The sequence below is a fragment of the Apodemus sylvaticus genome, chromosome 12 (assembly GCF_947179515.1).
Source record: "Apodemus sylvaticus chromosome 12, mApoSyl1.1, whole genome shotgun sequence".
NCBI classification, from domain to species: domain Eukaryota; kingdom Metazoa; phylum Chordata; class Mammalia; order Rodentia; family Muridae; genus Apodemus; species Apodemus sylvaticus.
Genome location: NC_067483.1, coordinates 102,877,843 through 102,905,070, shown reverse-complemented (window position 1 = coordinate 102,905,070; position 27,228 = coordinate 102,877,843). Strand labels below are relative to the sequence as shown.

At 36.1% G+C, this 27,228-nt stretch overlaps 1 protein-coding gene across 8 annotated transcripts in view; it reads left to right on the top strand.

The window, feature by feature from the left end:
• Positions 1–25,970, top strand: part of Cr2 (complement C3d receptor 2) — a 44,342-nt gene extending 18,372 nt beyond the window's left edge. For 3 of the 8 annotated variants that reach the window (XM_052199984.1, XM_052199991.1, XM_052199990.1), the window contains 16 exons: positions 1,575–1,763; positions 1,840–1,939; positions 2,209–2,291; positions 2,838–3,245; positions 3,910–4,086; positions 4,157–4,247; positions 4,535–4,611; positions 5,141–5,548; positions 6,338–6,419; positions 6,742–6,824; positions 7,178–7,570; positions 8,383–8,568; positions 13,443–13,634; positions 14,236–14,259; positions 14,912–14,984; positions 18,227–25,970. In XM_052199984.1, the coding sequence (XP_052055944.1) occupies positions 1,575–1,763; positions 1,840–1,939; positions 2,209–2,291; positions 2,838–3,245; positions 3,910–4,086; positions 4,157–4,247; positions 4,535–4,611; positions 5,141–5,548; positions 6,338–6,419; positions 6,742–6,824; positions 7,178–7,570; positions 8,383–8,568; positions 13,443–13,634; positions 14,236–14,259; positions 14,912–14,984; positions 18,227–18,320 (2,660 nt within the window). In that variant the 3' untranslated portion in view covers positions 18,321–25,970. Of the gene's footprint in view, positions 1–1,574; positions 1,764–1,839; positions 1,940–2,208; positions 2,292–2,837; positions 3,246–3,909; positions 4,087–4,156; positions 4,248–4,534; positions 4,612–5,140; positions 5,549–6,337; positions 6,420–6,741; positions 6,825–7,177; positions 7,571–8,382; positions 8,569–13,442; positions 13,635–14,235; positions 14,260–14,613; positions 14,887–14,911; positions 14,985–18,226 lie in introns of those variants that run through there. The other 5 variants (XM_052199985.1, XM_052199986.1, XM_052199987.1 and 2 more) reach the window with 5 other exon arrangements.
• Positions 25,971–27,228: the final 1,258 nt, after the last annotated feature.

Genomic DNA, 27,228 nt, shown 5'->3' with positions numbered 1-27,228 from the left:
ATGGGCAGAACATTTGTTGCATGCTCCTGAAGGAAGAATTGTATGGGTCTGTGAGTTGCAGAGACATGAGCTGGGGTGGAATAGCAAGTGAAAGAGGAAAATGGTCACTTTCTGCTTTTTCTTTGTTGTAGGGATTATAATTATTCGTTGGAAACAAATCAATCGAGTAAAAGAGTTTAAAATAATTAAGGGATTTTTAATTGAATGTAACGTCTTTAGGGAAATCTTCCAAGGGTGAGGAGCTAGTGGAAACTCTGGGAATCAGGTGACTGTATGAAATTTGGAGTCTGGGAGGAAAATATGCCCAATGGATTTAAGATTCATCTGTTAATATCTCTTCATTGTAGTCTGAAACAATGGTCTGCTCTGTGGCCTCTGCAAACATGTTCACAAGTGATCTACTCTTTATTCAAACCATCTCCTAAGTTGTAGCATTTCACATCAACTAACTTTAAAAATAGGGACTACTGTGAATTTTTATTCTTATTTCATCTGGTTTATATTGCTAATGAATCTAAATTGAAAGTTTAATTCTGAAAGTATAGAAATTGTCAGGATTTGATAAAATTATACTATAGAATTTTAATAGAAAAAATATTGATAAATTATAAATATATTGGAGAAGTTAGGAATACTATATTGTTTATAAATATGATTCTTTCTGGTAGCAAAGAGATCCAATCTCAACTTCTCAGTAGGTTGAAGAGTGTTATTAGTTCAAGGCCCGCTTGGGTACACTGTAATTTTAATGTTGCCTGGGCAATTTAGCCTGACATTGTAGCAAAATAAAAAGTAATGAAAGGGATTGTGGATATAATTCAGTGACAGAGTACTTGCTTAGTTCAATACCAAGTACCACAAATTATATTTTTTCACTTATATATCAGTAGATTCACTAACTAATAGACAAATGGACAGTCTTAGAGAAAAGTGTTCTTTAACATATCTCAAAATGGATTATATATGGAAAACAAATGTTAAAGATGTTCATGTTTTCCATTAAAATAGAAAAACATCAAAGATACATTGTGCTATGTATGGAATAAAATAGAGTTAGAATCGTATGTGTGTTAAACATAATGTATATATTTATATACGTTATAAATAAGATACCAAAAAAAAAAAAACCCAAAACTGTATCAGTAATGCCTGTGAGGATGATCTTCTGAATGATAGGCTTTAAGCTGAACCTTTCTAGAAACTGAAATTTTTCTCTAGGCAAAAGTAATCCATTTAATATAATTAAAGATGAAAATGACACAGTAAAGCTGGGTATAGTGGTCCACACCTTTAATCTCCACATTGGGAGGCAGAAAGCAGGTGGATCATTTTGAGTTGAAAGATAGCCTGGTTTACATAGAGAGTTACACACCAGCAGGGCTAACTTGTGAGCCCATATCCCCCCAAATTGTAATAGCTTTTACATAAATGGTAATAATTAAGTCACATCTGCTTGAGATTGAATTGAAAGGTAATGATGACTGGTTACCACAGAATGCATACTATTTACTTAGCTAGATTTAGGAGTGTGTATCATCTGATTGATGGCTTTCCCCCTATGTGTATGTATAAAGATTTCCCTCTAGAGTGCCCATCACTTCCAACGATTCAAAATGGACACCACACAGGACAGCACGTTGACCAGTTTGTTTCGGGATTGTCTGTGACATACAGTTGTGAACCTGGCTATTTGCTTATTGGAAAAAAGACAATTAAGTGCTTATCTTCAGGAAACTGGGATGGTGTCATTCCGACATGCGAAGGTATCTTAAATTTACTATTGATTTGAGGCTGACCTGGTATAGGCCATGGTTTATTATTCTTGCCATTTTTTTTTAGAGGCCAAGTGTGAACATCTAGGAAAGTTTCCCAATGGGCAGGTAAAAGAGCCTCTGAGTCTTCAAGTTGGCACAACTGTGTACTTCTCCTGTAATGAAGGGTGAGTATCAGGAGGTGCTTTAAGACTTAATGTTCTTGGATTATATGTGTCTGCTGTGAACCATGCTGCCTACAGAAAGAATTTTGATGAGCCTGGAATAATCTGAAATAAGGTGTTGAAGAGAATACTGATAAAAGTGTATTCAGATACTACACAGATTAAGTAGACTCTACACAAATTAAGTGGACTCTACACAGATTTGAAGTCAAGCCTGCCAATTTTACAGCACAAACTGTCTAATAGTGCCAAATTCTAATCCCTGTCTTCAGGTACCAATTACAAGGACAACCCTCTAGTCAGTGTGTGATTGTTGAACAGAAAGCCATCTGGACCAAGAAGCCAGTATGTAAAGGTAAGTAACACAATGGTGGTTTATAAGAAAACAGAGGTTCACACATACCGTGTCCTTGACTTTCCTATAAGCATGAACTTTTTTTTCTATGAGCATAGATGATATATAATAGATGATAGATAGATAAATGATAGATAGGTGACAGATAGATAGATAGATAGATAGATAGATAGATAGATAGATAGATAGACAGACAGATAGAATAGATTCACAGCACAAAAATAAAAATAAAAACCCAATAACATAGAAATCTTAAGGGTTTAAGGATCTGGTCTGCACTGCAACATCCTTCAGTTACCTTTTTGCTCTGTTTCCTTAGCTAAAGTAAAGTTAGTGGCTTTTCTTTCTCCCAGAGATACATGATCTTGCTAAGGGAACTTGAACCATGTATACAAGGAAGATTGTGTATTTGGTAATTAGAACTAAGATATCAGCAAAGGAGATGTATTCAAAAATAAAATTTTTACAACCACATTTGTATTATGTTGCATTTAGCTACTGAATGACTCAGCAATTTCATAAATCACTGTTCTTTACCATCTCTAGAAATTCTCTGCCCACCACCTCCACCTGTTCTTAATGGAAGACATACAGGCAGCTTTTCAGAAAATGTACCATATGGAAGCACAGTTACCTATACGTGTGACCCAAGCCCAGAGAAAGGAGTGAACTTCACTCTTATTGGAGAGAAGACTATCTATTGTACCATCGGTAGTCAGAAGACTGGGATCTGGAGTGGCCCTGCTCCATATTGTGAACTTTCAACTTCTGCAGTTCAGTGTCTACAACCCCAGATCAACAGAGGGCAAATGTTATCTATTTTGAAAGATAGTTATTCATATAATGACACTGTGGAATTTTCTTGTGAACCTGGCTTCACCCTAAAGGGCAGCAGGAGAATTCGATGCAGTGCCCAGGGCACATGGGAGCCACCGGTACCAGTGTGTGAAAAAGGTAGGTACCTAATATGCAAAGTTGAATCATTTCAAAAAGTGAGTGGAAGTGTTTATGGACTTTACCCAGGGCCTTTTTGAGCCTATACTTTTAGTCATGATTGGGAATAGAAATTATAAAGAAAGATTTCTTCAGCACCCTCTCACCTTTATGGAAAATTCACCAGAATTTACTAAGTCATCCATTGCATTAGTAAATATGAGAACATAAACTCATTTGTCCTAACAATCATTTTCAAAACTGACAACCAACAAGTTTTCACCTGGGGGTATATTAAAATATTCCATAAATTCTTCTAAGATAGTTCCTTCAGAGGAGAAAATCTGGTGTAAAGGCACATGCTGAAAGTGCTATAATTGGGGAGACTGATACAAGAAGATTGTGAATTTGAGATCAGCTTGGCTACATAATAAAATCCTATCTTTAAAAAAAGTAAGAGAAAGAAAAAGAAAGAGTTGGGGAAATAGGTGGTGAATTATGGCAAGTAGGAACCAAACATCCTGAGTATAGAAAAGATGATTGAGAAATTACCTGAGAACTACAAAATACCCTCTCTTCCAGACAACTGCCATACAAATGGTATCAACATATTAATTTTAACTTCTTTGTCCCACTTTCTATTTCCTGTGCTAAAAATATTTCATTGTATCTGGTTTTCATTTAGGATGCCAGGCTCCTCCTAAAATCATCAATGGACAAAAAGAAGATAGATACTTGCTTAAGTTTGACCCTGGTACATCCATAAGATATAGCTGTGACCCTGGTTATTTACTGGTGGGAGAGGACACTATACATTGTACCCCTGAGGGGAAGTGGACACCCATTCCCCCCCATTGCAAAGGTACTATTCCACAATTACAGATATTTTATTTATTGTCTTGTGTTTTTACTCATTCTATCTTTTTTCTTAGTTGCAGAGTGTAAACCAGTAGGACCACATCTCTTTAAGAAGCCTCAGAATCAGTTTATTAGGACAGCTGTTAATTCTTCTTGTGATGAAGGGTGAGTGAAACATTTCTCTTTCTGAATGATGTCTGTCTTATCAGTACCCACTGCAAACTGTGTATAAGAATTCATTTCAAAGGTCTTCCCCCTGTCATATGCTCACAATATTTTTCTATGCATGAGGAATATGCAGTTGATGGATGGTGCTATTTTTATAGGTTGGCTATATTTTTGTTCCTGTTGTGTTTTGTCCTAAAATTTGTCAGTCTGCCTCTAGAGCCCATAATACTTGCTTAGTTTGTTGTAATCATGTGGTCAAATGATATGACTCTTTGTCTCCAAAGGTTCCAGTTAAGTGAGAGTGCTTATCAACTGTGTCAAGGTACAATTCCTTGGTTTATAGAGATCCGTCTTTGTAAAGGTGAGTAACAAAATTGATAGAGGCTTTAAAGTGATATGAGATTGATAAGTTTCCTACTTTAGAACTATGTCATGGGAATTACTACATTATTTTGTCGAGTTTTACAGCTAACTATTTTGCCACCTTTCTTTTGTCACCACTTTCTCTAATCAGTCATATTCCATGTATTTAGTTACCTAGTTTTTGTTGTGGTTTAGGATGCTCAGAACATAGAGAGATCACTCTATCAGAGCCACAATTCCTTCTTTGGGTTGCATCAAGGTTTAGTGAAGGGATAGGAGATTGGTGTCAAATCTGAACTCAGATTCTGTTCCTGCTGTCTAATACTTGTATAACCTTTGGCAACATATATAACTTTAATTAAAATTTTATTTACAGTGAAATTTGTTTAAATCAAATTTTATATACACGATAAGGTTTAATCACTGCATGAGTGCATCATCCACACCCTTCAGAGAAATAACATGGTCAGAACTGCTGCACGTCTAACTCTTGGTCAGATGTCTACAGTATCTTTTCATATCCCTAGAAATCACCTGCCCACCACCTCCTATTATCCACAATGGGACACATACAGGGAGTTCCTCAGAAGATGTCCCATATGGAACTGTGGTCACATACATGTGCTATCCTGGGCCAGAGGAAGGAGTAAAATTCAAACTCATCGGGGAGCAAACCATCCGCTGTAAAAGTAACAGCACAGGAAGAGGCTTCTGGAGTAACCCTGCTCCTCTCTGTAAACTTTCCCTCCCTGCTGTCCAGTGCTCAGAAGTCCATGTTGAAAATGGACTCAAGTTCACTAACAATGAAGCCCCGTATTTCTACAATGATAGTGTGTCATTCAAGTGTCATAATGGATACATTTTGAACGGAAGCAGTCAGATCCGGTGTAAAGCCAATAACACCTGGGATCCTGAAATACCACGTTGTGAAAAAGGTAAAAAGGCAAACCCAATGAAAAATGTAAAAGATATTTACTTATTTATATAATTTTTATGTTTTTAAATTGAATTGAGGGGCTGGAGACCAAATTTTGTGCCTTGCACCAACTATTCAAGTATGAGCTACATCTCCAGCTTTAGTCTTATTTATTATCTTCCACTTAAAACATAGATTACTTTCACACTTCATCTATTTGAAAAAAAGCTATAAATCTGTTGTATTGTGATCTTTGCATACATGTAACCTTGGATTTGGAACATATTCAAGATATATAATGAGAAGACCTTTGAAAGCAGTCTCATACCAAAAAGGAAGACAGATCAGTAACTGAAGGAACATTCACATAATGGTCAGGATCTCACAGTCCTGAAGGCAGACAGTGGACAGATTTGTTCTTCAGCATGTATCCAGGATAGCAAGGATAATCACATAACAGAAACCTTTCTATGATGAACAAGAGCTATGCCTTCAAGGTTTCAAATTGGCACCACCTGTTGTGTTCTTAAAGTTCTTGAGTCAAATGCTTGTCGTTGGTGGTTATGTGTGGTGTTTGCTTTCCAGGACACCACCTTCTTAGGCCCCTCTATATTTGGCATATATGTAGAAATATTGTCCTCTGACTCTGAGATAACTTTTGACTTTGCAACAAGCCATGGAAACAAATCCACCCATTGCCTTCAGGACAATAGAGTCTTGGACATAATGTGAAGGTTCTTTTGGTTCCTGAGTCATCTTTCTTTTTGCTATGAGGAATCTAAAAGCAGTCTCAACTTTGTCTCTCCAGAAGGATGTGAGCCTATGGGAGAAACTCATGATCTTCCAGATGATTCACATATAAAACTAGTGAACAGAACTTGTCAAAATGGGTGAGTGTGAAGCTGTCCATTCTAAAAAAGAATGCCCCCCTTATATTGAGTATTCTACCCACAGCTTGCTTTGGTAAAAACCATTTGGGGATTCCACAATGCTCCTATCCACATGGTCAAACTAGCAATCCTGTTTGCTTTTCTGACATGGGAAGGGCTTTTCTGAGTGCTTCTTATGTAGAAATAGTTTTCTGGCTTGGATGACCAAAAGTTTAAGTTTCTCTGTGCCAAGGGGCTCATTTAGGAATATCTCTATAGTTTTATTGTTTGTGATGAAGAAGTAAAATATTGAAAAGAAATGTAATATAACATATTTTTCTAGGTACCAGTTGACTGGACATACTTATGAGAAGTGTCAAAATGCTGAAAATGGGACTTGGTTTCAAAAGATTGCAGTTTGTACAGGTAAATTATGGACATGGGAGAAGCCATCCATAGGTTAGGTAGTTAGAAAAGGAAAATCAATTAATGGAGAGCAAGTTTACAACTACTTTAATAGTTTCTTGCTATGTATAAGACATGGTAAATCTTTTAGTTTTGATCAAAACTGTATTTCTTTATACTTTATTTTATTTTCTTAATTTTTTGGGACAAACATGTATTATTTATATAAGCATAACATTTGATAAAGTTGTTTAATCAAAAGCATGCTCATTTCTAAACCTTAAACAATTTTCTATTTATATAAAATATAATGTACTTGTGCAATGTTATTTATACTGTGATGAATGCTCAAATTCTCCAAATCTCTTCTGCAGTTATTCGCTGCCAACCTCCACCAACAGTTGCAAATGGTAGTCACACAGGCATGATGATGAAGCACTTCCTGTATGGAAATGAAGTTTCTTATGAATGTGATAAAGGGTTCTATCTCTTGGGAGAGAAAAGTTTGCAGTGCATAAATAATTCTGAAGGTCATGGATCTTGGAGTGGGCCTCCACCACAGTGCTTGCAATCTTCTCCTCTAACTCATTGCCCCGATCCAGAAGTCAAACATGGATACAAACTCAATAAAACTCGCTCTGCATATTCTCATAATGATATCTTATACTTTGTCTGCGATCAAGGCTTTATCATGAACGGCAGTCACTTGATAAGGTGTCATACTAATAACACATGGTTACCAGGTGTACCAACTTGTATCAGAAAGGGTAAGGCATTTTCATGATAAAAAGTGAGATGTTTTACAAAATAAAAAGGCTTTTGAGTTTTCCCTCTACCTAAATGTAAAACATTTAAAAGCTAAAGCAGTTAGTGTTTTTATAAGATTATCTGCCTTTTCCTGTCTTCTCACTTGATTTTTTTCTCTTTCCTTTTTATAGAGTAAGATTACCTGAAATGATGTTTAACATGTAGACTAATCTCTAATTTATTAATTCTTGTTACTTTAGAATTAGGAAAATGAGCATACTTTTTGGCAAATTCTTGACAAAAATGTACTTTGAAGTTTTGATATTTAAGGTTATTGTGTCACCCATAAGGAAAATGTTGAATGTAATGAAGAATGAAGCTGACCTTCAAACCCACTAAATTGTCTCATAATTATAGCTTTTATTTAACAGCTTGTTCCTACTAGTGAGGTGTAGCCACACTAAATTAAGTTCCACAGAGGTGTGGTTTCACTTACTTGTTCCTGGCCATTTGTATGTGTTATGCTTAGATTATAGCTTATTTTCTATGTAGAGGGAAGATAATAGATTAATTAGTCAAAAACACTCCTACACTTTGGGACCAACCAAGGGAAGATCCTAGAATACCATGGGCTGATAAATTATAATACTTTTGACTCTTTTCTTTTAATCATATATGGTGTAAAGAGGAAAAAGCACACATTTGTCCAAACTTGAGAATGAACTAAATGGCTTGTTTCTCATTGCTTTTCTGTATTGCTGTTTTCTAGAGATTGTGTTGTCTATGTGTTACTCTGTACCCAATTAAAAGTCTTTTCTTGTTGCTATCCTAGCTTCTTTAGGGTGTCAGTCTCCATCCACAATCCCCAATGGGAATCATACTGGTGGGAATATAGCTCTATTTCCCCCTGGAATGTCAGTCATGTACAGTTGTTACCAAGGCTACCTTATGGCTGGGGAGGCACGTCTTATCTGTACTCATGAGGGTACCTGGAGCCAACCTGCCCCTTATTGCAAAGGTACTTTTTCTGTTTTGTTGTTGTTATTATTTTTTCTAGCAAAGTAATTTATCCTAAATATATACATGTTCTTTTAAGCATTTTCAGATTAAAATTATTAGAGATCAATTGTATGATAATTAAGCATATTTAATCAATTAATAAAAACTTGGGGTTTTTTTGTAATTTAAGCAACTAAGCTAAGATTATATTGTTATAGTCACACTTGTTAAAGTTATAATAAGAGTGCATTTGACAAACATCCCTTTACCTTCAGTCATATGATTGTGGATATAAATTATAAAGAAGGCTTCCACCACTATGAAAATATACTAGAATTCACTGTTTTTCTTTTATTTAGAAAATATCAAAGTAAAAACTCTTCTCTTAAAAATGTTTTTATTAGATATTTGCTTTATTTACATTTCAAATCGTATCCCCTTTCTAAGTTACCTCTCTGAAAACTCCCATCCTATTCCCTCTCCCCCTGTTCATCCCCCCTACAATTTTCTGACTTGCATTCCCCTATTCTAAGGAATCGAGCCTTCACAGGACCAATGGCCTCTCCTCTCATTGATGTCTGAAATGGTCATCTTCTGCTACATATGTAGCTGGAGCCCTGTGTGCTCTTTGGTTGGTTGTTTAGTCCCTGGGAGCTCTTGGGGTACCGGTTGGTATATATTATTCCCCCTATAGAGCTGCAAACCTCTTCAGCTCCTTGAATCCTTTCTCTAGATACAGCATTGGGGACCCTATGCTCATTCTATTGGTTAGCTGTGAGCCATGGATATTTTGATCCACTTTCCAATAAGGATCAAAGTATCCACACTTTGGTCTTCCTTTTTCTTGAATTTCATGTGATTTGTGAGTTGTATCTTGGGTATTCTGAGTTTTTGCGCTAATATCCACTTGTCAGCAAGTGCATACTGTGTGCGTTCTTTTGTGATTGGGTTACTTCACTCAGGATATTTTCTAGCTCCATCAATTTGCCTAAGAATTTCATGAATTCATTGTTTTTAATAGCTGAGTAGTATGCCATTGTGTAAATCTACCACATTTTCTGTAACCATTCTTCTGTTGAGGGACATCTGGGTTGCTATTATAAATAGGGCTGCTATGAACATAGTGGAGCATGTGTCCTTATTACATGCTGGAGAATCCTCTGGGTATATGCCCAGGAGTGGTATAACAGGATCCTCAGGTAGTGCTATGTACAGTTTTCTGAGGAACTGCCAAACTGATGTCCAGAGTGGTTTTACCAGCTTGCAATCCCACGAGCAATGGAGGGGTGTTCCTTTTTCTCCACATCCTCTCCAGCATTTGCTGTCTCCTAAGTTTTTGATCTTGGCCATCCTGACTGGTGTGAGATGGAATCTCAGTGTTTTTTTGATTTGCATTTCCCTAATGACTAAGGATGTTGAACAATTTTTTAGGTGATTCTCAGCCATCTGTTATTCCTCAGTTGAGAATTCTTCATCTCTATATCCCATTTTTTAATAGGGTTATTTGGTTCTCTGGAGTCCAACTTCTCGGGTTCTTTGTATATATTGGATATTAGCCCTCTATTGGATGTAGGATTGGTAAAGATCTTTTCCCAATTTGTTGGTTGCTGTTTTGTCCTATTGACAGTTTCCTTTGCCTTACAGAAGCTTTGCAATTTTATGAGGTCCCACTTACTTAACAATGTTTTTTAAAATTAATCATTTTATTTATTTACATTCCAAATGTTATCCCCCTTCCAAGAGTTCTTCACCCCCTTCCCTTTCCTCTTCACCTCTGAGAATATGCATTCCCCCTCCTACCCCCTAGCCCCCACCTCCCCAAACCCCTTCTCTGGGTCATCAATTCTTTACATCCTCTCCCACTGGGGCTGGACAAGGCAGTCCTCTGCTATATATGTTCTGGGGGTCTCAGACTACTCTGTGCATGCTTTGGCTGGTGGCTTAGTCTTTGGAAGCACCCAAGGGTCCAGGTTAGTTGACAATGTTGGTCTTCCTGTGGGGTTTCCATCCTTTTCCGCTTTTAGTCCTTCCCCTAACACTTCCATAGGGGGTCCCCAACCTCAGTCCAAAGGTTGGCTGTATGTCTGCATCTGTCTCAGTCAGCTCCTGGTAGAGACAGACAAGCATAACATAGCATCAGGAATAATGTCACGGTTTGGTGCCTGCCCACGGGATGGAACCCAAGTTGGGCTAGTCACTAGTCAGCCATTCCTTCAGTCTCTGCTTAATTTTTGTTCCTGCATTTCTTTTAGACAGGAACAATTCTGGATCAAAAATCTGATCCAGAATTGGATCAAAACTACTAACTACTGGAGGTGGGATCTTCAGGTTCCATCTCCTCACTGTTGGGCATTTCAGCTAAAGTCACCTACACTGAGTGCTGGGTGCCTTACACATCCCAGGTCTTTGGGATTTTCTAGACGTTTAAAAGTATTTCTTTAAAGGAAAGTTACAAAAGCTTTCACTGGGGGTATATTAAAATATTCCATAGTTTTCTATGATGATCCCTTCAGAAGGGAAAAGTTAGTGTAATGGCACATGCTTAAAATACTATAACTGTGCTGGGCAGTGGTGGCGCACCTTTAATCCCAGAACTTGGGAGGAAGAGACAGGTGGATTTCTGAGTTCGAGGCCACCCTGGTCTACAGAGTGAGTTCCAGGACAGCCAGGGCTACACAGAGAAACCCTGTCTCAAAAAACAAACAAACAAACAAACAAACAAACAAACAAATGCTATAACTGGGGAGGTAACTGATACAAGATTGTTAATCTGATCAGATTTTGAAAACAAAAAGAAAGATGACTCAGGAACCAAAAGAACCTTTACATTATGTCCAAGACTCTATTGTCCTGAAGGCAATGGGTGGATTTGTTTCCATGGCTTGTTGCAAGGTCACAACTTATTTCAGACTCAGAGGATCACATTTCTATACATATGCCAAGTATAAAGCGACCTAAGAGGGTGGTGTCCTGGAAAACAAACATCACACATAATCACCAATGACAAGCACTCTACTCAGGAACTTAAAGAACACAACAGATGGTGCTAATTTGAAACATTGAAGGCATAGCTCTCATCCATCACAGAAAGGTTTCCGTTATGTGATTATACTTGTAATCCTGGATACATGCTGAGGAACAAATCTGTCCACTGTCTGCCTTCAGGACTGTGAATGAAGATTGCAATGTTTTTTGATTCTTTTTTCCCTATTTTGTACTGAGATTATGGGCAATTTTTGCAAATTTTATAAAGTAATTCTCAACAATGTGTATAAAATAAGTGTAATGAGTCAGTATAGAATATTGTGGAGGATTCTACCATATGTCAGATATTCCAATTATGATTTCATGTAATGTTCACGAGACCCAAAGGAGAATGGTGCTCTTACTATTCTGCCACTTAGATAAGGTTCCAATATCTCAGAAAGATTTTTGAATTACCCAAAGTTACACACCTAGCAATGAGTATTCAAGCCCAAGCTCTTACTGGGCATGTTTCTAATTTTCATATTGTGAAACAATGTTATCATACATAAAATTCATGTTCAAGGACTGTGCAATTGGGGCAAAGGATGGTCGAGTGGTAAGAGTGCATGCTGTTTCTCCATGGAACCCAAGTTCAGTTCCTATCACCCACATAGGGTAGCTCACAGCCACCTATAACTCCAGATGCAGAACATCTAATGCAGAAAAAGAGGACTTTCTGGCCTCTGAGGGTACCAACATACATATCCTGTCATTGTATACACACACACACACACACACACACAAAGAGAGGCAGAGACAGAGACAGTCCGAGAGAGGGGAGGAGATTGAAGAGAAATAAATATTTTAAAAAGAAATGTACAAACAAGTTACCAAAAATATTATATTTTAAATATGTTTAAAATTTTGTGTTAGGTCACATTTATAGGTATCATAGTCTGAATATGGCTACCTGTGTTGATTTTATAAGTAGTCTTTTGTTTATCCTCACTAGCTACCAAATAAATGAGACAAACTATAAGATGTATTTAATCAAGCTTTATTGCACAATATATGAGCAGTATTGATCTATTATTAATCCTCTAAGATAACCTGGCTATCTCCTAGTCAAAATCCCTGAGATACATTAGTATTGATCAAAATCTCTCTGCTCCAGGTGACTTCTCATGATGAATCCTCCCTGTTCTCATGACAAATCCTCCCCTCTTCTATCTCTCTTTCCCTCCCCTTGCTGGGATCAGAAGTCTAACCCTATTCTTTCCTTTGCTCAGCCATTGGCTGATCAGCTTTTATTGTGAAATCATAGAATAAATGAGGAGCAATGTTTACACAACTTTGAAACAGGAGATTTTTAGAATAAGCATTGCAATGCCATGTCCAGATTGCAATCAAATATGGTGGGGTGTATGTGGGGGAGACAGAGGAATCAGCATTTGGATACTATAAGGATAACCTTTACACAGTGCACAATAACATTATGCCTACACTGTAGCCTGCAGGCTACAAGTTGAACACTATTGGTTTATATGCTCAAAATATGAAAGAAATGAGAATGCATGTACATGTATAAGAATTGGAGAGTAAGACTAGAAATAAAGAAAGAACAGTAATTTGGAACATTTAATATTGTACATTCCTTCATCAGCATTTCCCCAAGAAGGCATTAGAATATTATTTAAATACTAATAGCATAGACATGCAAGTAGAAAACCTAGCTTAATTTGCTAGGTAGTTGTAAAATGGTTGACAATAAAGACTGCCTTATTGCCTTCTGCTATTCAATGAAGCTTTGCTTATGATTATGAAATAAGTTTATTTCATAACCTTTCTAGTAAGGACAGTTTCTATTTTCTTGGTAAAAGTACAAATCATAACTCTGTATTAGTAAGATTTTTTTTTTAATTGCAGAGGTAAACTGTAGCTTCCCTGAAGATACAAATGGAATCCAGAAGGGATTTCAGCCTGGGAAAACCTATCGACTTGGATCTACTGTGACTCTGGAATGCGAGGATGGGTATACCTTGGAGGGAAGTCCACAGAGCCAGTGCCAGGATGACAACCAATGGAACCCTCCTCTGGCTATCTGCAAATACCGTAGGTGCAAGTACTTTATTCTTGTTTATATAAGGCCCATGAAGGAGGGGAATGGAGTGTTTATCAGTGTAGGAGATTCTGAAATGGTGAACAGTTATATGACAAGAGACTAACTAACAGTTAATACAAAGCAGTAATCAATACAAAGGAAAGTATAGTTGAATATGGAGCACATCACATCAAAAGGGGCACAATACTCTAAAAGGAGCAAAAATGTAAAACACTGCTTTCTATTTTGGAAAAAAAAACCTACTGAAACTTCTCTCTTGGCTGATTTTTAAGTAATTACCAACTTGAGAGGTGCTCCAAAAACATATCAACTAACCTGTTAGAACAATTTATATTTTCATTTGATCCTAAAAATTACTGCCTATAAAGCTGAGTGTATCGATAAACTCATAACTTATCTAATCAAATTAAGAAGATATTCATTGAGTTTTGACCTAATAAAAGAGTGGGTGTAACTTGAGGAACCAATATATCATAAGTAGACTAAGTAAAGGGCTGAGTGTTGATTTCTGGGACATTATCAGATGTAATGGTACTTATATGACATTATTTTCTACTGCTAGACTGATATTTTGTGATTTTTTTTAATTCTCCTTAGGGTCAACTATTCCTCTTATTTGTGGTGAGTTTTCTTAAATACTTGAAGAGTGCTAATATGTAATTAGATGTTTTATATTATACCCATTAATATGTTTCATTTTAATATATTGGACCTGATGTTCTTTCATGTTTTAAGGGTATTTTAATGTTCATAACACATTATAAAATGTCCCTTTAGGTTAGAGTTAAAAATGTATTCAAGGAAAAAAATGTACTCATGGTTTTTAAATTGAAAGTCTAATTTCATTTGCTATTGGTATTTGGTACAATTTAAATAAGTAATCTTATTCTGCTATAACAAAGCATGTGTCACAACAAATATTGTTATGCAAAAATTATGTCATTCTGGTATTCTATGTTCCTAATTATACCCCAGGTCCAAGACTGTTTACCAAGGAAACTGAAAAGAACAACAAAAAACTTGATGGAAAGTTGACTAGAGCCCTGTGGTCCGTGTGCCTGATGCTGCAAATAAAAAATGGATTAGATACAATTAGAAAAAAGTAAAGCTTAATTGTGATTGTTCAGTAATTCACTGTTTATGGTTAAGAAAAATGTATTAGAAAATCACACTAAAAACTTCTGTGACACTCTGAGTAGGCCCTACAATCAGTTCCTAGCAATACATGTCACATTTTTTTTCTGGCATTAAATATTCATTTTTTCCCCTTCAGGTATTTCTGCAGGCTCAGTATTTATCGTTTTGATTAGTGTCAGCTTCTGTATGATGTTAAAATGCAGAGAAAGGTAAGTTCAAATGGATGTATGACCAACATATACAACAGCTTTGGGGTTCTTGTCTCCACTTAAACAAAACACACATGAACTGAAATTACAATGCAATTTCTAGAATAAAGGGCTTTGTTGTTATAGAGGGCAGATTGTCTATAGGAACTTAAAAGATACCCTGTACATACCTTAATTTGTAAAAATCAAATTAAAAATATCTAAGAAGTAGCACAAAAATAAACATCAACGATAACTCCTAAAGGTATTTTGAAATGGTTTAATGGTTTTCTTGCATTCTTTCTCTCTTTTGTTTTGTATTCTGTCATATACTGTTTGTCTAATTTCCTTTAGTTTATATAAAGCTCTTTAATAATTATTATCTTTCTAAAGAATAAAAGTAAATATATTGGTTTTAAAAATGAAACGATCTATATAGAAACCACACCATTTATTCATTTACACTACTCTTGATGCTTTTACATCTCAAAATTAAAGAATGCCAACGATTTGCTAATAATGTATCATGTGTTGCTCCATCTAGCAAATATACATGTGATTTTGTAAAAATGTTTGCAAGTGATGCTAGATAAATAGAAAGCATATGAAAATATATTGATCATGTCTGTTTATTGTTTGGTGAGAGTAACTACTGATTGCACCCTTGTCTTGGCACCATGCTAGACTACCAGGTCATAGATTTTGACATTAAGGTCATAATCTGGTTAAAGAGGTTAAGTTTGCAATTCAACAAGCACCATTATGTTGCTATACTTAATTATATGGTATTTGGGACACAAAATAGTGATTGATATTTAATAGTTTTTGTCTTCTTAAAAACATTTATTTACATATATTAATACTTTGTCCACATGTACATCTACATACTAAAAGACAGGACCAGATGGTTGCCATGTAGGTGCTGGGAATTAAACTCAGAATCTTTGGAAGAACAATGAGTGCTCTTAATCACTGAGATCCAGCTGCCAATATTTAATAGTTTTAATCAGAAAAATAATTGAATAGCAGAAAAACTCTTTCAGATGAACCCAAAGATAGTGAAAACAAAGAGAGGAAAGATACTCAGGTGAAGGTTTGCCAAGTATTAGGTAACGTTGAGTTGGGGAAGCCCAAGTCATGCTATCCCAAACATCACACACACACACACACACACACACACACACACACACACACACACACACCCAAAACACCTAACAACAAAAAAACTTCCAGAAAAATTACTTTAGCATACTAAGCCACTTGAACCTATCAATTTACCATGCCACTAGAGCCATGTGACACCATTGCTCATAGTTTCATGTTTTATTCATGGCATCAGCATGATGGAATCACACTACCACCACATAATGATGGTGTCATTGAATCTAAATTTCACATGTTTAGTCATGTTCTACAACAAGTGTGCACAAGTAATTACCAGGTAGGCACCATCATACAGCCTCAAATTTGAGAAAGATCTAAGTTCTACACTTCAATAGAACTAAGGAATACTACAAACTCCTATTTTTTCTTACACAGATTCATAGTAACCACAAGAATAAACTATGGCCATAAAGAAGCCTGTTTTAATTTTTGTTTGAGTTTTTCAAATGAGTTAGACTACACTACTTTAATTTTTTTTTATTAGATATATTGTCCCCTTTCCTGGTTTTCTACTCCCCCCTCTTTTTTTTTTTTTGTTTTTGTTTTTTAGATTTATTTATTATATGTAAGTACACTATAGCTGTTTTCAGACACCAGAAGAGGGCATCAGATCTCTTTACAGATGGTTGTGAGCCACCATGTGGGTGCTGGGATTGAACTCATGACCTTTGGAAGAACAGTCAGTACTCTCACCTGCTGAGCCATCTCTCCAGCCCCCCAATTTTTTTTTTAACATTTTTTGTTAGTGTTTATGGAAAGAACAATGTTCCACTCAGCAGGCATTGTGGAAAATCTAGCAAGGTCAGGAGGAGTTGAATCATGAAAACCCTATGCTATGACAAGAAGTTGTGTGACCCGTAAGATCATTGCAAGGAAATAAGGTCTTCAGATTTGTATTTCCAGAAGCAAGGCTTAGGAATTAGGAGGCTGTAGCACTGGTAAAGTGTGGCTTTGCTATGAAGAAAATAGATTTTCTGAACTTAATGATTTATACTAGATGTGGAAAGAAAAGACACATAGAAAGACCCCAGGGAAAAGGATTCACTAAGGAGAGAGAGGCAGAAGGTGAGGGCAGTATTATGAGGCCATCTGTGATGTAGAATCTAGAGGGGTCTGGAGTCAGGTAGATAACAGACAGTGGAAGTCTTGAGTTCACAAAGTACAAAAAGGGTGGAAGTAATTATATGAACAGATCTCAATGAGATCTAGTATCTAAATGTGGGAGGAGAAAACATAGTCACAGAAGGAGAAAAGATAGAAGAGTAATGTGTAAGGAATTCAAAAGAGAATATTTAAAGGACAAAAATTTGGCTGTCATTTGTATGGCTTTTCTCACAGGAAGTTAGGAGATAATTTTAGCCAAGAGTAATTAAAATTTTAAATAAATAGAAAATGTGGTTTCTAACTTTGCTATCAAAACACAACATGTGTAGGAGAATTTGAAAAAAATGGATATCTAAAAATAAATCATCTTCCTGTCTGCTTATTATCACTTATTAACATGTTATAACATAGGACAGTATGTTCTAGAGCCTAAATTGATATGAACCAAATAGTTATGTTTGTTGTTGTTTGTTTGTTTGTTTGTTTGTTGTTGTTTGAGATAGAGTTTCTCTGTATAACAGCCCTGATACTCTGGAACTTACTTTTTTATAACGGGTTGACCTTGAACTCACAGAGATCTGTCTGCCTCTGCCTCCCAAGTGCTGGGATAAAAGTTGTGCACCACCACACCCAGCAACAAGCATGTTTTTAAAAGTTCCTAACACTGATTTCAATTCCAATATCTAATTTACTTAACTTTATTTTATACTAATTGAAATTCATCTAAAGCTTTTATTATTTTGTAAATGAGAGAGATAAGTTAGTGTCAGCTTCTAATTTGAACAATATCAATTACCAAAAAAAATTACTAAAAGTTATTTATTTGTATGTGCCCTTAAAATTGGGGCCTATGCTGTTTAATATTTAAGGAAATGAGATGAAATCACATGTGAAAATACAATTTTCTGGGAGTAATAGAAAACAGACAGTTAATGAATCCTCACTATAATCACAATTACTGAGCAAATTTTTGTTTTTTTATGTCTCCTTTTTAGAAATTATTATACGAAGACAAGGCCCAAAGAAGGAGCTCTTCATTTAGAAACACGAAAAGTATATTCTATTGATCCATACAACCTAGCAAGCTGATCACATGACAAGTTGGTATATAATGAAACTGAAATACAGTTACTTATACATAGGTCAAGATTTGCTTTAATATTTTCTCATAGCCTTTTAAAAGCACAGTCTTAAGTAAATATTGTTCTATTTCAGACTTTATAGCCATGCACAATATTATTAGCTTACCTACTTCATATTCCAACTAGTGATCCTAGTTGAAAAACATCTGTCTATTCAGTAAATATGTAAAGAGTATAATTAATAAAATGATTAAGAATTATTAAAAATGAAATAAAGTCATATATGATGATACATGCCTATAATTCTAGCACTTAGGAAGTGGAAGAAAGATCAGGAATTTCAGGCTGACATTTGAATTTAGCTACATAGTGAATTGGAAGACGGAGTGGGCTGTATGAGATTCTGTCTTCAAAAAACCATCAAAAACAAACACAAAAAATGAGAGTAAATGAATTAGAATAAATATTACTAAGGAGAAATAAGCAAGGAAAAGAGGATAGAGAAAAGAAAGTGATTACATTGAAAATATTCATCATGGAAATGGCATTTACACAAAGACTGGAGGAAAGTAGAGAGCCAGCCAAATAACTACATAGAAGTGGATTCAAGGAATATACAAACAATGGCTGGTTCAAAGGCTAAGAGGTCTTCCTATGTTGGCCTAGCAAGGTGGTTTGTGTAGCCTAGAGTGGATTTTTTAAATAGGAAAAAGATGCTCTGAGTGTTATGTGGAAAGGAGCTGGCTGGTTAGATAGGGTGGGCTAGGTTATTGTAGTAAGTTTTTATTTTGAGATGGGAGGTACCATCTGAGTTTTAAGCAGAAGAATTACATCATCACCTCAACTGCTGTGTTGAGAAGAGGCTATAGGAAGTTAAGCATAGGAGAAGGGACTGAACAAGGAGGCTGATATAATAATCTAGGCAAGAAAAAACAGCCTGGCAAGAAGAGGCCATATTTTGCATGCATTTTTAAGATAACAACAAGGGAGATAAATGATTTAAAGAATAAAGAAAGATACCAATAATGATGCCAGGGATTTGGGACCTATGCTAACGGAAGGATAAAGTTGATATTAAGATAATTCAAAATGTGGTAAGTACACTGGGATAAATCAGTTTTTCTTTGGAGGTGTTAAATGTGAGATAATTAATAAATAATCAAATAAAAGTATCAAGAGGGCAGCTGACAAATTCACATTACTAATATCACAGTTAATACTGAACATACAAACACATACTTAAAGGGACCATATCAAATTATCATGGGGGTTTAAGAAGCTATAGAAGAAAAAAAAAAGTCCAAGTACTGAGCCTTACTTACGGTTTCTAATATGAGGAGTTGTAAAATGAGGAAGACTAGCAAAGAGTCGGCCTCTGATGTAGAGATTCCATTCAGTGTAGTGTGTTGGGTTCAGGTACAGGGGACTTAGAAAAGAGGGAAAGAGCTTTGAAGTTGCTGTTGACACCTTAAAAATGACAAGCAACAAAAAATGGATTTAGTAGAACAAAATTTGTTGATAAAACTAACAAAACAGTTTTAGTAGAAATAATTTGGATTAATCTTAAGAGAAAAATGAAAGAACAAAAATCAAAGTCCTAGGAGGTTTGTTATCTCTAGTTTTTCAATAATGGGTCTGAAAATCATAGCAAAAATGAAGGAAAGACTTTTGAATAATTAATATATGCATCTTTGCCACAGTTTCTATAAGATGATGGAGATGACTTAGTAGATATGGAAAAAAATAAAAGCAAGTGAGTAAAAAGAATTGCTTGGCTAAGACCTTAGTGGAGTAGTTTCTTAGGCAGTAATAAATACTTAGTTACAAAATGGAAGCTAGAACAAACAGGAGCCAGGAAGATAGATGTTCCCATATGATATGATGGTACAACCATTTCCCCCTAGTCATGCGGCTTGCAATAACTAGCAAGCAAACTGATTACATGAGAATAAAAGTGGGGTAGATCCTAGAAATTAAGAGAAAAAAGCAAATGTTAAAGTGAGCTGGAAGTAGAAGACTGAATGATGAAAAGTCCAGAAAGGTGAGCAGGCATCATTTATAATCCACCTGAAGTCCCCTGCATTCCTCCTCCTGCAAAAGTATAGAAGTGAACACTAGGTTAATCTTGCTGAGAGTCTTAATCAGATTTCACTGTGAATTTGAAAGATAAATGTTGATAGATCAAAATGACAAATAATGAAAATTGATCATTGGATTTAGCAGCACAAAATTTGTTGATGAAATTAACAAGAACTTCTTTTTGTATAACTGAAGGAGAAAGACAATACCAAAGTGAATTAATATTCCAGATGGAAAAACTAAAGCTAAAATATTCTCTTAGCCAAAGAATTTAGGATCCGGATATGGAAAAATGAATGGTTCAGAGGTTAAGAGCACTTATTGCTCTTGCAGAGTTTTAATTCCCAGAACCCACATAGTGGCTCACAACCATCTGCAACTTCAGGTCCAAAGAATCTAATGTCTTCTGTTAACTTCTGTGAGCTTTTGCATACATGTGGTACACATACATATTCAGGCATATATACATATGCATAAATCCTTTAAAAAAGAATTTACAGTCAGTTGTGACTTTAAACGGACTCCTATATATTTGACAGCTAACTTACCTTCTGTCCTCTTAGATTTACTTTAATAGGACACACAAGACATATATATCATAAGGTTAGGATAAGTGTCATAAGTAAAGTACAGAGAAGCTATTGTAGAATTTGAGGAGGAAAATGTTATATTTTCCTGGGGAGTCTTAGCAAAGGAACAGAAGAGAAAGGGAACATTATATTGAAGGGATCCCCCACTCAAAGCATGGGACCCAAAGAAAAGCGATTAAATATTTGTTGGATAGACATTGATTTTTATTTTATTTGTATTTAGCAGCATAAAATACAGTTATGTGTTCCAGTTCATACTATCTGCAGTACTTCCTAATAGAATAATACCATCTAATCGATTAATGGTTGTAATTGTCAAATAGAAAGACTGTTGATGCTCTAGTCATGTTATTTAAACATGAGTTACACTGTTCACATTGTTACCTACACAGAAATTATTTATTTCAGTGTGTTTATTGGCTTGGAATTGCATTGAACATTGATAAGAAAGAAAGCATTTGAATATCAGTAAATCTCTGAGTAGTTGCAACATCAGTGAACTAATCTCAGAAGCTGTAGCATGCAATTTATTCTTAAGCAGAGCAGAGATGGTTTGTTTGATGTTAAAGTTGGGTTCACAGCCATGGTACAGTGAGGCTTCCTCTATGAAGCCCTATTATGATCTGACTGAAGCCAGGCTATGGTATAGAAAAGTAAATGATACTGCAAGCACACTTCCTAAGGAAAACCCATCCTTATATGTAGCACCATCTTTTTGAAAGCAGCCTATTCACTCTTACTACATGCTTTGGATTATCATGGAGCACTTAACATCTACCAGGGGTGTCCAAACCATGGCCTGTAAGTCACATGAAGCCCAGGAGAACTATGAATATAATCCAATATAAAATCAAAAACTTAAGATATTATTAGATTTTCTTTTGTAACTTTTATTCTGTAACTTGGCTTGAGCAGTTCTCAAGTGTGAGGTTTTTAGATGACAGTGCATGTTGGAGAAAGAAAAATGTTGTACACTCCTTCATCTGAAATATTCCACTGGATGTGATAAGTGCACCTAGCTGGAAACACTGACTTGAATAGAAACTTACTTCTCTGGTTTGGTTAAGCATACTCACTTGGGGTAATGTTTTTCTCATAATACTGTATATTCTTTACCTATCCACAATTATTCTGTAATTCTGATTTGTACAGGATATGAGAACTATAAGAGCTGAGTTTTAATTTAAGCTTTAGTTATTCCTTTAGAAGTTTTTTCATAAGCTTCAGCTCTTTATAAAATACCATTTGGTAATAGACACATTTACCACTCAAATAAACTGTATTTTTAAAAATTTAAAAAATCTTATTTGATTTTTTCTTTCTGAAGAAAGTGATTTCCTAAATAGTACATATAATTCTAGGGTCTTAAGAGTTTATAATTTAATAGTAATTCATTCTAGAACACACTTTTGGTCATTTTAGCCAGTCTCTCAATCCAAAAATTTAGCTTCCTCAACCCCAAAACTTGCATATTACCCAGTGAACAACTTCAGCTCACCTATCATCTCCCACTGTGCTTTAGATCTAACCTTTAGATCATTAAGAAAAAAAATAACACCAACAAAGACCCTTCCCATTGGGAATCAGCTTTGTGTCTCATCTATTATGCTATTAAGCTGTGTGTGTGTGTGTGTGTGTGTGTGTGTGTGTGTGTGTGTGTGTGTAGGGACAGTTATAACTGTGGCTTTAAAAATCATATGGAGGAGCCAGGTAGTGGTGGCACACACCTTTAATCCCAGCACTTGGGAGGCAGAGGCAGGTGGATTTCTGAGTTCGAGGCCAGCCTGGTCTACAGAGTGAGTTCCAGGACAGCTAGGGCTACACAGAGAAACCCTGTCTCAAAAAACCAAACCAACCAACCAACCAACCAAACAAACAACAACAAAAAACCCAAACAAAACAAAACAAAACAAAACAAAATCACATGGAGGAATGGAAAGATGACTCAGCAGTTAGGAACACCTGCTGGTCTTGCAGAGGACCTTGGGTTGGGTTTAATTCTCAGCACCTACATGGCTACTTACAAACTATTTAAAATTCCAGTTCCAGGGAATTAGCCTCCTCTGGTGACTATGAGTACCAGGCACACAAAAGGCACACAAACATGAATGCAAAACAGCCTGTGGTTGTTTGAATAAGAATGGTCTCTCTTAGGCCCATAGGGAGTTGCACTATTAGAAGGTTGTTGTAGTAGTTACAGCCTTGTTGGAGGAAGTGTGTCTCATTCTCTCTTTTTTTGTTGCCTGCGGATCAAGATGTAGAACTCTCAGCTACCTCTTCAGCACCATATCTGCCTCCATGCCACCACTGAGCTACCCTCCATGAATTGAAGAGTTTTGGATTAATTATGTTGGCAAAGGAAATCTCAAAATAGTCTAGTATTGACTCTGTTGTGAAGTTACCAATGGTTACTTCTATGCAGACATATAAGGAATAGAAGCAAGCTGAGCAAGGAAAAATACAAACTGTAATATTTGAGGAGAAAAGGAGCACCAGAAAGTATGAACAGATTAAAGGAAACCCTGATGCTAAATGGAATAAAGGGAGTGGTGACCTCAGAGCAAGGCCCTACCTAGCTAAGCTTCCAATTTGTAAAAAGAATTAAAGAAAAGTGAAAGCAAATTAACGGACAGTTTAGGGCTAGGCATGGTAGTGTACACTTTTAATCCCAGAGTTTAAGGCTAGCCTGGTCTACAAAGCAAGCTGTGGGACAGCCAAGCTTATGTAATGAAGGTAAGTACCTAAAACAGAAAGATTTTGAAAAATTATTTGAATGAGGAACCATGTGAAACAAGGGCCCCAGCAAGCAACATAACAGGGTGGCCTTGGCCATGTGGTTCTGGCTGTAGAGTCAAGGATATAATAAAGGGGTTATGTAATCTCCTGTCATGACTAGGGAAAGCTAAGGAGGCCAGACATGTGTCAAGGGTATCCCTGAATAGAGGCCTAGAAAGGCCATTGTGCAAAGCTGTGAAGGTGAAGCCTGGACTGCCTTGGAGACCCCAAAATGGTGGAGATGTCAGAGCTGTGGGTTACCTTCAAAGGAGAGTGGAATCAGCCCATGAGAAAGAGGTGCATTGCATTCAACAAAGATGAAAGGAGTTGGAGGTCTGAAGAATATTTTGATGTCAGACATGGAAATACAAGAGTTTGGAGTTTGCCCAGCTGGTTTTCAGTCCAGTATTTCTTCACTATACTCCCCTTTAGAATTATAATGTATATCTTATGCCATTATGTTGAAGCCCATAGAGAACTACAACGACTCTAGAACTCATGGAGTGTGCCTACCCGTTAGCACAATCATGATGGGTGTGACTTAGAGAGGCAGAACTCCAAGGACTGTATGTCTTGAGAACTTCATGCTATTACAGAAATCACTCTGTTGTCCTCTCATTCATCACGCTGCTCCTAATCTATGAGTTGTCTGAAAACTATAAGGGGTCTTCCAGCCCTGACCGGGCAGTATCATTGGCACTCACAATAACAGTGATTGATGTTTTTCAAGCATTGCTGCTGGAGGAGATTAATAATTCATCTACCTTCAGTAAGACTTAAAGATATAGATGTTTAGTAACATTCACCACCCTTAGAAAGAATTTAGAGATGTAGATTGTTAGGAAAGTTAGGTTAAGATGTTTTTGCTAGTGTATTTGATATAGAAAATTTTAGAGAACAACCTGAAGTTCAGAAAGGAACATCCTTAATAGTTAGGCTAGAGATTTTTTTGAGGTCAGGGGACAGGAACAATGGAAGCCAGACTGCTATTGGCTGATACGCCTCTCTTGTTAAAGCTGGGCTCAGGAGCAAGGTGATGATTCACTTCATGTACCCACTTTTACACTCAGCTTCCTGGTATTGATTTAATAAAAAATTATTAATGAGTAGATGTGCACCTTAAGGATTTGAAGTAGAAATGACTGATTTTTTATATAAAAGTTTAGATTTGTGATTCCTTTAAGGTTTTTATAAGATTATTTTTTAAGGTAAATAATAAAATTATTCTTTCTTTGTAACTGCAAATTGCTGCCTGCCAGTAAAAGAATCTGGCTGAGAAAATTAGCTTGCCTGCTTACACTTTGTTAATACATAACAAGTTGCTTGGTTATAAATGCATGCAGGTTTTTGGAAATATTTTTTTATATATAATACATAAAGCATTTGATCATAAGATGATATTGGGGAAGATGCCACACTGATCCCACTAGAATCTTTGTGACAAGTTCCACAGACTGAGGCATTAGACTTCAAAAGAAGGAGTTGTGGAACTCTTGGCCAGAGCAAACATATTGAGCCATAGTTCTCATGGCAATTTTTCTGTTTTGTTCTTTTTCATTCCTTTTCTTAGTTACTGGTTTCTGGTAGCTTAGACCATGATCTTAAGCAAGAATAATGGGTACGAAACCATTCCTAGAGACTAACATGACCTAATCTCTGGGGAAACCAACGCTTTACTTTTCAAATAATTTACAAAATTATTAGGATAGATAAAACTTTCCCAACAATAAAATTTCATATGGCTACAAGTGTGTCATTGGAGGTAGGTTTTGGTATATGGTAAAGAAAGTCTTAATTGGAAATAATTAAAATAGTTAAAATTTATATATTGAAGATTTATAAAAAATCAGACATTAGATGTTAAATAATAATTAACCATATGGGGTGGAAAGTCAACTCAGCAGTTAAGAGCACTGACTATAAATATTTATTAACCTGTTCTTGGGAATATGCCTCTAGCTTTAGACAACCGCCCTATTGATTACATTTGTTTAGAATTGTTATATTTTGATGATTTATATTATTAATAGTGATGTTACCTGTTCTATTTGTTATTCATTGAACATGGAGTTTCAGAGTTGTGATGCTCAGATGATTTTTGTTGGCATTAGTGATTGTTTTGCTGGATATGCTTTCTATGAGTTGTTATGTTTGGTTTTAAGGTATAAAATCACCTGCTTGAGAGCTGCAAAATATACTCAGATTCAAACTGCCTCTGTGTTTGTTTCTGTTTGTCACTACTGAATCCTTACCCACCTGGACGTCAAGGACCATCACCCAAGGGACCTCTATACCCCGCTGGGGTGGTCTGTGGCAGGAACACTTCTTTTTTCTTTTTTTCTATGTATACTCACTGTAATTGTTCACTTAAAGAAAAATATAATGTAGTCACATTGTAATTTTTATAATGCTGGAGATATTTTTGTGAGTGATATAAGCTATGGGGAAAATAAAGTTAAGAGAACTTGTGTAACTATCAAGAAGATTCCGTGTCCATGTCTTCTACTGACTCCATGTCCCCTATTTCAGACCCTGATGTGTCAAAGCCGGACTTTAACATCCTTATCTGTTGGAAGTATGCGATCTGCTTTTTGATTTTGATCTTACAGGGATTAAAGTTAAAAGGTTGGATGTGTCTCAGAAGAAGCTTTGAATGTCAGACTTTTTAAAAAGTTTGAGATTGTTATAGACTATGGGGACTTTGTGGTAGTTAAACTAGAGGAGAGAAATAATCTTGGTATTCAGGGGGTAGAGGCCAAAGCTGCAGCCAAACACACTACAATTCATATGGGCATCATTTATAATGAAATATTAAATTGATCAACGAACAGTGGGGACATCAAGCAGAATTACATATGTTGCTAAAACTTATGAAAGTCCCTTTGTGATCACCAAATGATACTAGGGAAATCTGGGTTCCCTCTTTGAGCTCTTAATTTCATCAATAAAATAAACTAAGAATGGAATAAAAGAGGAGCTCAATGACAATTTTACTAAACTTTTAAAGAAACTGTTTCCCAGACTCTGTAGGTTGCAAATCTCAGCAGTTGCCCAGAGGAGGAAAATGGAGAAGACAACAATTTATACCAGTTGAGTTAAACCAGCATGGAGGTCAGCCATGTGGTGTCAGGCAATCACATGGTGGGGAGGATGTCTGTAGAAAAGAGTGAAACAAAGTATTTGGGAAACCTAAAGTGTTAAGGAAAGTATGTTTAGAAAAGAGGTAGGAAGGACTGGAGGGATGGCCTACTGGATAGGAGTGCAGGTTGCTTTTCCAGAACACAGGCTTCAATTCCAACCCCACATAATGCTAACACTTGTAACTCTAAAACCCAGGAGATCTGAATCTCTCTTCTGGCCCCTGTATGTACTTCACATATGCAGTGCCCAGACAAACATGCATGCAGGCAAAAAACACCCATACACATAAAAGCAAGTAAATAAAAATGTAGAAACAAACAAACAATAACA